This window comes from Equus asinus, chromosome 13 (assembly GCF_041296235.1).
Source record: "Equus asinus isolate D_3611 breed Donkey chromosome 13, EquAss-T2T_v2, whole genome shotgun sequence".
Lineage (NCBI taxonomy): Eukaryota > Metazoa > Chordata > Mammalia > Perissodactyla > Equidae > Equus > Equus asinus.
This window is the reverse complement of record NC_091802.1, coordinates 13163120-13174575: the sequence shown is the minus strand read 5'-3', so window position 1 is coordinate 13174575 and position 11456 is coordinate 13163120. Positions and strand designations below refer to the sequence as shown.

Sequence of the window (11456 nt, the reverse complement as noted above, 5' to 3'; positions counted from 1 at the left end):
AGGGAGCAGAGCCGGGAGAAAACCAAGAAACCACAGCAGCCAGAGTGAGGTTTGGTTGGTTGGTTGGTTGTCTGCTACAAATAGAATCACGTCACTCCTCTGCTTGAATCCTTCCATTAGGTGAATAAGGAAATGAACAATGAAAAAAGTGAATGAGTGAGTGGGTGAGATTTGGAACATGGAAAGCAGTGACCGCCAGGGGGAGACAAAAGACAAAGAGAGCGAGGCTTGGGGACCAGACCACCCCACCACTCCTCAAACACACACATAGACACACACCCCGTGCTTGAGGGGCAAGCCCCTGGGAGAGCAGTCATCTCCCCTCCCCCCTCCCCCGGGGAATCTGCTACAGCCCCCAAGTTCTCCCAGTTTGGTGCATTTGCCTGTTACTGCAAAGTGCACCTGTCCCGGGGTTCTTGGCTACTGTGCCTCAGATGAAATGGAAGGGAAAGGGCGCCTAGGCTTAGGAGGAAGAGCCATTCATCACTGGAGAAACGGTTCCCTGCAGACCCACGGTATGTTAGACACACTGCAGTGAGCAAGGGCCAGGAGCTTAGTCCAGGAGGGAGACGGGCACCAGCGACCCCCAGCCTGTATAATCGCACCTGGGGTCAGTGTGAGTGTATTGCTGGGCCTACCTGTCCAGAGGAACTGTGCTGAGCTCTGAAAGATGGGAGGGGTTAGCTGGGCTGAGAAGGGGTCAACTCCAGGCAGAGGTAGAGGCTCTGAGCTTAGCTCCTTTGAGGAATAGAAGAAGGCCCGGTGTCTGGAGCAGTGTTACCCAAAGTGTACGCCATGGACCAGCAGTGTCAGCATCAGCATCACCAGGGAGCTCGTCAAAAATGCAGTCTCGGGCCCCACTCCAGACCTGCAGAACCTGAATCTCTGGGGGGGTCCAGGAATGTGTGTTTTAACAAGCCCTCCAGGTGATTTTCAACACCGCGTTGGAGCAGCGCTGGTCTAGAAGTGAGTGAGTAGGGGAGAGTGACACAGGTGGGATTAGGGGGTGGAGGACACAGGGGCACAGTAAGGCCTTTTAGGCCATGTTAAGAACTTTCAATTTACCCAAAAAGCAATGAAGAGACATTTCAGGGCTTCAGCAGTGAAGTGATGTGCCAGATTCCTATTTCAAGATCAGCTGCTGTGTAGAAAATGCACTGGAGAGGGGCAAGAGCGGAAGGATGCTACGGTGGTTCAAGCACAGACGCCGGGGCTGGGGCTAGGGTGGAGGCCGTGGAGGTGGAGAGAAGAGAATAGAATGGAAAGCTATTTTGGAGGTAGTGACTAGGTGATCACTCAGCTTTCGGAGGGGGCATGGGAGGAGTCAGGACGACACCCCAGTTCTGGCACGGATGGCTGGGCAGATGGGGGGACATTCATGGAGACAGGAACTATGGAAAAGCTCAGACGGGGGCCATGAGTTCAAATTCGGATGAGCTGAATTTAAGCAAGGATGACTCGCAGACAGGCCTAGCTTCCTCCAAGATCTCAAGGAGAATGAACAACTAACTCTGTGTCTAGGAAGCCGAGTGTGACGACCCCTAACGAAGGCCGGGATGGAGGAGAGATGAGTGAAAACAGGTGCTCACTCAAGCGGCAGAGAGCAGAATCAGGTAGTTTGAAGGGGCCAGGCTGACAGCCTCACAACAGGATGGCTCCTGGGGCAGCTGTGGAAGGTCATCCCCTCCAACCCCCTGCCTCTGGTTCAGGACAGGGCAGTTTCCTCACCTAGGAGAGCCCGCCCCATGCAAAGTCTCCCACTCCTAGAACCTTCTGCTTCCCTCTCTCCCAGCCTCGGGAACTGGGGCTGTTCTTCTCCAGAACATATGTGGCATGTCTCAGACTCTGAGCTAGGGCCCAGTCTCCGAAGGCCCACTCTGGGCTTCTGAGGTCTGGGCATCACCTCTCCATTCCTGCCCATTCATCTTTTGAGCCATGTTCCTCTCATAAGCTGCCCACCTGGGGCATGCTGGGAAAAGCGACACTTCTGGATCTTGGGAAAGGGCAGGTGGGCAGGGGTTGGGTCAGGGGGCAGCAGGATTGGGCCTCCCCAGAGAGCAGGCGGGCAACCCAAAAGCAGGAACAGAGGCTGCAGACACATGCCTGCCACCGTCCAGGCAGATCAACCTTGGGAGGGGCCCCTCCAAGGTCCAGCCTTCAAGGGCTGGTGGAGACCAGACAGAAGAACCTAGAGCTGACCACTGCCCTGCCTGTTCCAGAGAGCAGCTCCCCTCAAGTGGTACAGGTGCAACCCCTCTTTCTGCCTTTTCCTGCCTCTCCGGGGGACCCGCACGTGGAGCCTCTGGAGACCAAAGATGACTTCTGGGGCCCCATGGGTCCTGTGGCTACCGAGGTGGTTGACAAAGAGAGGAGTCTGTACCGGTGAGTGAGCGGGCTCTGCTAGCCCAGGCTGGCCTCTGCCACCCTACCATCCCCACACTGGGCCCCCACAGACGGTCAGCACCCCACCCACAGTTCATCAGGTCCCCTCCCCTTCCAAGCCAGCAGGCAGGCACAGGGCTGAGATACCAGGTGGGGGCTTTTATTATGGAAAAAGAGGTTTTATTAGGAAAATTTTCAAACATACACAAAAGGAGCCAGGACTCAAAGTCAAATCTGTCTGACGCCAACATCTCAGCTTGTAGCCACTCGGCTAAATCCACAGTGCCCTGCATGGGGTCTGGCATCAAGGATGCGCTCAGTGAGTTTGTGTAGAGTAATTCAGTGTCTACCTCTCCCTGTTTCTCCCAGAGTTCACCTCCCCATGGCTGGCTCCTACCGCTGGCCCAACACAGGTCTCCATTTTGTGGTGAGAGGGCCAGTGACCATCGAGATTGAATTCTGTGCCTGGGGCCAATTCCTGGACAGGACTGTCCCACAGCACAGCTGGATGGTGGCAGGACCTCTGTTTGACATCAAGGCTGAGCCAGGAGCTGTGGCAGCTGTGTACCTCCCTCACTTTGTGGTCCTCCAAGGTAAGCAAGAGCGAGGGGTGGAGGGAAGTGATGGTGGAGAGAACAGGCCTGAAGGGGGCTTTGGATGGCAACGTGCTGGGGGAGGAGCTCAGGGCTTCCTTAGAGACACTGAGAGGGTTGTAGAGTGGGGACGGCTTTTCCCTCATTCCCCAGTGCTCTGGGCATACCTTTTTTGAAGTATATTTCTCTCCCAGCCTCATAATTATTTTTGCCTGAATTCCTTGCAAGTTTCCCTGTATAGAAACTGTTCTCCTCCATAGCAACAAGAATTGGCACTTAGTAAGTGCTCTTCACATAGCTTGTATCACTCACGGTCCCAGCAGGAAACAGATGATATGCTGTTGAGGTTTTTGAAGAGATTTTTCAAAGACAGCACTATTTACAAAGTAAGTCTAAGTGAACTCACAAGAATGTTGGGGTACCTAGGGACTAGTAATGAGAAGAAACCATGTCACCAGATTCCATTTGAGAGCTGCAGCCATGAAAGGGGGGCTTCCCAGTAGGATATGTAGTCATAAAGAGTAATGGACTTATGCCAACCTCGCTCACCTCCAAAGACTTCCCACAGATAAAGTGCCAAGAAATATAAGTTCACGGTCAAAAATCTCAGGAACAGCAAACAAGGTACCATAAGTGAAAATCAATGGAAACTACAGGTACCAGAATCAGTCCCATAAAGACTCAGACATTGAAATGACCACGAACAGAACACAAAATAAGTACGTTTCATATGCTTAAAGCCATAAGTAGTCTTAAAAATATGAGCAAGAAGCAATAAACCATTAAAAATTATCAACTGAGTTTGGAAACAAACTGAATTTATAGAAAATATAGGGGAAAAAAGATTAAGTGGCAGGGAGGATGGCATGAGGAGGCTTAACATGCATCTAATCAGAATCCAAAGGAATAAGATAGAGAGAATGGAGAAGATGCAGTACTCAAAGAGAGAATTTCTAAGAAATTTCTAGAATTGCTGAAAGTTGTGACTTCTCATAATGAGAAATCTCAAAAATCAAAAAAAAAAGAGAGAGAAATCAGCACTAGACCCAGTATAATGAAACTACAGAATACCAAAGTCAAAGGGAAGGTCTTGACAGCACCCAGAAAGAAAGATAAATTATCTAGCAAGGTACTGCAATTAGGCAGACAACTGACTTTTGAACAGCAGCAATGGAAGGCAGAAGACGATGCAATGACATCTTCAATCTACTGAGAAAATAGCTGTCAATCCAGAAAATTGTAACCACAGAAAAATTATTTTTTTTAAGAAGAGAATAAAACAGATTTTTTTTAAAACAAACTAAAACCAAGAGAGCTTTCTACAAGCAAATCCTGACTAAAGGAAATTCTAAAGGATGTACCCCGGCAAAAGGAGAATGATCCCACACGGAAGGTGTGAAGTGCAAGATGGAACGGTCAGCAAAGATTCTGAGATGTGTATGGGTATGTCTAAGAAAACATTAACTGGATAAATCAACAATAATAATGTCTGATGCCAGGGATTTAAAAGAGAGAATGAAAATGCCAACGACAATAGCAAAGAAGAGTGTTAAAGAATTCTAAGGGTTCTTTTTTTTTTTGAGATTTTATTTTTCCTTTTTCCTCCCCAAAGCCCCCTGGTGCATAGTTGTATATTTTAGTAGTGGGTCCTTCCAGTTGTGGCATGTGGGACGCCGCCTCAGCATGGCCTGATGAGCGGTGCCATGTCCATGCCCAGGATCCGAGCTGGCAAAACCCTGGGCCACTGAAGTGGAGCGCACGAACACAACCACTCAGCCACAGGGCTGGCCCCAGAATTCTAAGGTCTTTGTGTTGTTCAGAAGGAAGGTAAAGACTGCACCAGTAGTGCTGTCCAGGTTAAAATGCTGAAACACTTCTGAACTGGCTAAGAAAGAAATTCTCCACCTTCTGAGACCACGAATGACCTCACATCATACAGTGCTGGCCACAGAGGTGAGTAACAGGACCTGAGTGTGGTGCAGGCATGAATGGCGTGGCTGAGGCAGTATCAGGCCAGACGCCCAGGGTAGGCAGGAGGGTCTGAGTCTGTTGGGCAGCAGGTGGGGGCATCAGGAGCACTGTTATTGGCAGGGGCTACAGCACAGGCTCTCCATACCAGGCCATGTGGGCACAGCTGGCATCAGGAGCCCACCCAGCCAGTGCTGAGTGCCAGGCACCCAGAGTCTATCAATTTAATGAGAAAGTTAGAAGAGTCTGATGCAGCTCCCCATGTCAGATCATGACTCAAACAGGAGCATCACTTAATTATGATAGAATGATTTAATAAACAATTTGTGTTACAGCTTATATCAGTTATAAGCACTTTTATGATATGTGTGAAATAAAGGGGGATATGTTTTCAATGTTTCATTGGTATATTGATTGATACATTAATTTACAGTGCCAGCCCCATAGTTAAATATATTTGGTAACCTCTAGGTCAAGGGACTGATTTACGTTAGGTTTACATTAAAATATTAGGGTCAAATATATTAGGGTCAAAAATATTATAATCAGGGGCTGGCCCGGTGGCCGAGTGATTAAGTTCGCGCGCTCCGCTGCAGGTGGCCCAGTGTTTCGTTGGTTCGAATCCTGGGCGAGGACATGGCACTGCTCATCAAACCACGCTGAGGCAGCGTCCCACATGCCACAACTAGAAGGACCCACAATGAAGAACATACAACTATGTACCAGGGGGCTTTGGGGAGAAAAAGGAAAAAAATAAAAATCTTTAAAAATATATATATATATATATTATAATCAAAGAATATATGTGCAAGAAGAATAATTTACAAACTAGTAGAAAGAAAAAGATGGAATGATAAAAATAACAAGCAGGGAACTGCCCAGCACCCAGGACCAGGGAAGGCTCATTTGTTGAGACCACAAGGCTTAGTAAACAATTCGAGCTGCACACCAGGAAGAGAGAGCATGGGGCGGGGAAATGACCAGGACCAAGGGGAAAGACTCAGGGATCCGGAGGCACATGGCTGGAAAGACAGGGTCATTAGGGAAGGTTCCAGAGTAAAGCATGAGGGAGGGAGGAGCAAGATAGCTCCAGGGGCTGTAGAGGCCCACCACATGGGGGAAAGCTGGGGAGCAGGCACTGATGGCTCAGACCACAGCTAGGGCAAGTTATTTCCTCCCACCTGACCATCTGCAGAGTGGTGAATATAGCTGCTACAGCAGCCATCCTGCCCCTCCCACAAAGTGAGACCTTGCCCAGGGGGTCTCTGTCTCTGCCAGGGACAGAGGGGCTTGGCCCATGGAGTCAGTGGGTTCGGCTCTGCCCAGCAAGGAGAGCACTTGGTCTGCCCTTGGCCTGCCATGCTCGGGGCTACACTGCCACGCTCCACTCTACGCCAAGACATTCTAGGAAAAACCTGCTGCGTCCAAGGCCTGGAGCCAGAAGGCACCAGCAGTGACTGAGAGGGCAGCGTGACTTTAGCACCTGCTCCCAGGCCCCCTTTCACACCAGCTCTCAGGGGTGGGTGAGCCCGCCACGCCCTGTCAGGAGGACACCCTAACCATGCCTTGGTCAGTCTTGTACATCCTTCTGGTAGGCCTAGGAAATGGGATTTGCCCAAGGAAGAAGTGGCCCTCCAAGGGCACAGGAATCTAGCCTAAGCCTATAGGCTGAAGGCCAGATGTGGACAGGAGTGAATTCACCAAGTTGGTGGCACTTTCTCTGAGGATTCCTGGGACGTGGCTAATCATAACAAATGAACAATTAACTGAGCATTCTGTGCCTGATATCACGCAAGGCAGTTCCATATGTATTGGTAGCATCTCAATTTTTGTAACGACCTGGTAAGTTAGGTACTATGATTTTTCCCTTTTGTATCAATGAGGAAATTGAAGCTCAGAGAGGTGAGGATGCTTCCCAGAGCTGGGGTCCTATTAACCCTGCAACGAGAGCTACATCCACACCCACCCCACACCTGCCCAAGCCCATGTGCCATCAGCCTTCCCTAGACCACCTTTGGACCCCACCCTGTGCCCGGACAGCACTTGTTCCCTTTGGATTCCGTACACAGGGCAAGAGGTGAAATGCACAAAGGCTGCTTGTAGCTCACCATGGCCACGCCCAGCCAAGAATCCCAGCCCCTCCAGGAATCCCTGCTGCCTGCCGCCTGGGCTGCAGCTGTCGGTTGTCCTGGAAACAATGACCTCACTGCCTAATGCGATACTAATTTAGGATTTGGGCACTGGCTGCTTCTTCACTGTCATTGGTGAGGTCCTATATCAAGTTATCAACTTTCCACGGTGAGTTTTCTCCCACTATAGAAGGAGCTTAGAGCTTTTAGCATCTCAGCTTCACCCCAGGGCCTCACAGAACTCACCACTCTGGGCAGTCTCATCCTCCTGCAGGACCAGCTCCATCACTTGTGAGGTCCAGAGCAAAATGAAAACAGGGGGCCCTTTGTTCAAAAATTATTGAGTTTCAAGATGGCGACAGTAGAGCATTAAACCAAGCGTGAGGCCCTTATGAGTACAGAGCTTTGTGGGACTGCATAGGCCGCGTGCCCATGAAGCTGACCCTGTCCTTTCAGGTCCTTCACACCCCCACTACCCATCTCCCCCAGCACACACAGACCCCTGCTCTCCACACAGCCCTTCCTCCAGGAAAGTGAGTTCACTCACTTTGGTGTGCTCGCTCCTCTGTGCTGCCCGTGGGGAAGAAGGGTACTCACACAGTCACCTGGGTGGGATCGTTCCCTGCTCCTCCATCTCGCCCTCCCTGCCTGCCCCAGGAATGCACCTGCTCTAGATTGCTGGGAACTACCATGATATTTCACGTGCCTCGAGTCTGTTGCTTCTCTGGAACCAACGCCTTCTGAATTGTACAGCAATAAAGTCCAAAAACTACTCAGGTTCAGCAAAATGCATCTTCAAAAGATCAGAGTACCTTTTCCTTCCCAGACCCCAAGGGTTACCAGGAGGAGTGGGCCAAGTCATTTAAGGAAGAAACGGAAAGAACCACAACAGCCAGGTTGTGATGCTCTTGATCAAGCTGCATTTTACCCATAACCATAGCATGTCACCGTTCTATCCAAGTGCTTTGTGGACACAGACTCGTTTAATCTTCAGAGTCACACTAGGAGGTGGACGCTGTTGTTGGCTCCACTTTGCAGGTGATGCAAGGAGTGGTTAAGTAACCTGCTTAGACTCTCAGAGGCAGTAAGTGGTTTTGCTGGGAGTCAAACTCCGGCAGCCCATGTCATTAACCACTTGGCCAGACAGCCCTCTATGCCCCCACCTTTATGTAGTGGGGCTCCCGGTGCCCCTCCTCCAGCAGGAAAGTCACTTTACCCTCAACAGCTCACCTGAGCCTGGAAGGTGCTGAGAACACATCAGCAGGAAGGGTAGGGCAGTGGAATCAGGCCATAAGGCCAAGGGCAGGGTTTAAATGAGACAGAGCCCTCAGACTCCTGGACTGTGGGAGTGGCAGTGGCCCAAGGCTGGGAAGGAGGAGGGACAGCACTTGTGAGCTTTGCTCGTTGTTCTATTTGCTGTCTGTCTTCCCTGTTGGGCCATGAGCTCCAGGATTGCAGAGCCCGTGCTGTCCCTCTTCACAGCCATAACCACGGGGCCTGGATTGAGGAGCACAAGTAAACAGAAGTTTATTGTGTACTTTTGTTTAATAAAGGGATGTGAGTCCCTGGGCCCCAGATCCTGCCACAGAAACCCTCCTACCCTGTGATGGCTGGTTCTGAATATTTCTAATGAGACCAGTCAAAGGCAGCTCCAGAGAGAAAGTCTTTATGCCAGTGATACCTGTCCCAGTCACCACTCACCCTTCTTCCCCTTCAGACCAGGATCTTCTCTGTTGCTTCCTTTCTCCCTCCAATCGATTAGCACAAATATACTCAGTCAGCAAGTTTGGATAAAGGGATTCTGTTACAGTCTATGGAAAGGGCAATATGCACACATAGTAGGATGTCCAGCTCATCTTGGTTTGCCTGGGGTCATCTGATTTTAGCACTGAAAGTCCTGCATCTCTGGAACCCTTTCAGTTCTGGGCAAGCCAGGACAGTTGGTCACCCTAACAAGAAGGTGAGCTGGAGACACACAGCACCTTCCAGAATTCAGCCAAAATTAGCGTGGCACAGAGCAGTCTGAAAGTGCCACCACTGTAGTCAGAGGGCAGGGTTCTTGTCATAGGGCTCTGGCAGGCTTGTGACCTCAGGAAAAGCCCTTCCCTCCCAGGGTTTCAGTTCCCCCCATCTGACATGTGAGGACATTCCAGTGCTGTGAAGGGCAAGGTGAGACCATCCACTTAGTGACACCAGTGGCAGTGCAAAGTGGCACCTGCTCTTGGAGAAGAAATTTGGCTAAAGCGGACAAGTCATAAAAATGTTCCAGGGGGCTGGCCTCACGGTCGAGTGGTTAAGTTCACCCGCTCTGCTTTGGCAGCCGGGGTTTCACCAGTTCGGATCCTGGGCACGGACACGGCACCGCTCATCAAGCCATGCTGAGGCAGCGTCCCACATGCCACAACTAGAAGGACCTACAACTAGAATATACAACTATGTACTGGAGGGCTTTGGGGAGAAAAGAAGAAGAAGAAAAAGATGAAGATGGGCAACAGGTATTAGCTCAGATGCCAATCTTTTAAAAGAAAAAAAATGTTCTCATCGTTTCACACACTTTTCTCATCCCCTGGGACTTATTGATTCCAAGGCAATAACCCAAGGGAAATCGAAAAGCTCTCTGCAGAAATATGTGCATATGGCAGCACTATTTATGATGGAGATAAGCTGGAAGCAACCTCAACACTGAAACAAGAGGTGAGTGGTGAATTCCAGGATGATGCATTCACTAGCAGGGAGTGTATGCTGCAGTCATTAGAAAGGTCTGACAGGGCCCTGCCCAGTGGCGCAGCAGTTGAGTTCACACATTCCACTTTGGTGGCCCGGGGTTCACAAGTTCAGATCCTGGGTGCAGACCTACGCACCACTTATCAACTCATGCTGTGGCAGGCGTCCCACGTATAAAGTAGAGGAAGATGAACACAGATGTTATCCCAGGGACAATCTTCCTCAGCAAAAAGAGAAGGATTGGCAGCAAATGCTAGCTTAGGGCTAATCTTCCTCACAAAAAAAAAAGGTCTGACAGATGCTTGCCACAATTTAACCTGACCTGGGAAAGGCAGGAGACAAAGCTACGTGGACTACAATGGAAACGTGGAAAGATGTTGCTGCAGAGAAAGACTAATGGAAAAGGGAAAGATGGTAATAGTTGTATTGTTTGATGAGATCACAGGTGAATTCTTCCACACTTTTTCAGATTGTGTACACCACTGTGGTGTTATTTTTCACCCCAAAAAAGCCATTAATAAATGAGAAAACTTAAGTAATGGTCTCCATGGCCCCTTCTGGCATTAACATCACTCAGCAGTGTTCTGATTGGAGCCCATGCAGCCTAAGAGCCTTGTCTGGCTTGCCGGATGCCCCTCTGTTGCCAGAAACCACCTGCATTGCGGCAGTTGCCAGGCAACACAGGGATGGAGCCAGGACTCCTGACCTCTAGGCCGGGGTTGCTCCCACTGCCAGCCTTCATCCCTCACGCTCTTTCTTGTGGTGTTAACATCCTCGCCTGGTGCACAGATCTGCGTTCTTGGCTGCAATCAAAGAAACCAATTCTATCTGATTTAGGCAGAAAAGGAATGTATAGGATGATTCTTGAGTAGCTTATAGACTTAACAAAAGATTAGGCAAGCCTTTAAAAAAAGATGCAGCACCAAAAGGTGCTGAGAAACCAAGAACATAGCCAAGGTCACACAAAGAAAAATATGGGGAGACCTCTGTTGCAGACACAGCCCCAGCAGGACCCTCCTGCCATGGTGGCCACTGGACTCTTGACTCTACTGCTGCTGCCAAGAGAATCTCTGTCTTTTCATCTTTGCTTCACCCCCTCAAGATCAAGGGCCTGGTTAGGAGCATCCACTTAGTCAAGTCTTGGTTGCACACCTGTGTCATAGCCACCAGGAAGTAGAGACTTCCTGAGTGGGAGGACCAGCTTGTCTCCTGCCAAGATCCACACATGGTGGAGAAGGAGGTTCTTCCTGACAGGAAGAGTCTGAACGGTGGGTGGCCAAATACTTGACAAATGTACACTACGCTTGGTCACTCCATTTCCACTATCCTTCCCTCCTCCTTGTTCTCCAGCTGCCTGGAGACAAACCTGCCAGCATCACTGACGGCCCTCACAGTTACAGACTTCACACCAGCACAGGTTATCATGGGGTCAGTGTCTGTCCCAGCTCCAGGGCCAGGGACTGGGCCTGTGTATGGATTTGGCTCAAGGGAGTTCCTACAGTGCTCCCACCCTGGAGACAGTATTGCCGACAGCCCCCAAAGGCCCCAGACCCAGCTATGCCCCCTTCCCTGGCTGAGTGCCCCATGAAGGCCACTGAGCCTACACCCTGCGACCCCACTGCTCCAGCCAAGCCTGACTCAGTCAGGGTACTAAATCCTC

General features: G+C 50.3%; 1 protein-coding gene across 5 annotated transcripts in view; it reads left to right on the top strand.

Moving 5' to 3' along the window:
* NLRP1 (NLR family pyrin domain containing 1) overlaps positions 1 to 11456 on the top strand; it is a 54740-nt gene that overhangs the window by 31547 nt on the left and 11737 nt on the right. For 3 of the 5 annotated variants that reach the window (XR_011493611.1, XM_044745306.2, XM_070482509.1), the window contains 3 exons: positions 1522 to 1613; positions 2220 to 2382; positions 2752 to 2975. Coding sequence is in view for 3 of the 5 variants with exons in the window: in XM_044745306.2 (XP_044601241.2) it covers positions 1522 to 1613; positions 2220 to 2382; positions 2752 to 2975 (479 nt within the window). In the remaining 2 variants the exon portion in view is untranslated. Of the gene's footprint in view, positions 1 to 1521; positions 1614 to 2219; positions 2383 to 2751; positions 2976 to 9392; positions 11431 to 11456 lie in introns of those variants that run through there. The other 2 variants (XR_011493612.1, XM_070482510.1) reach the window with 2 other exon arrangements.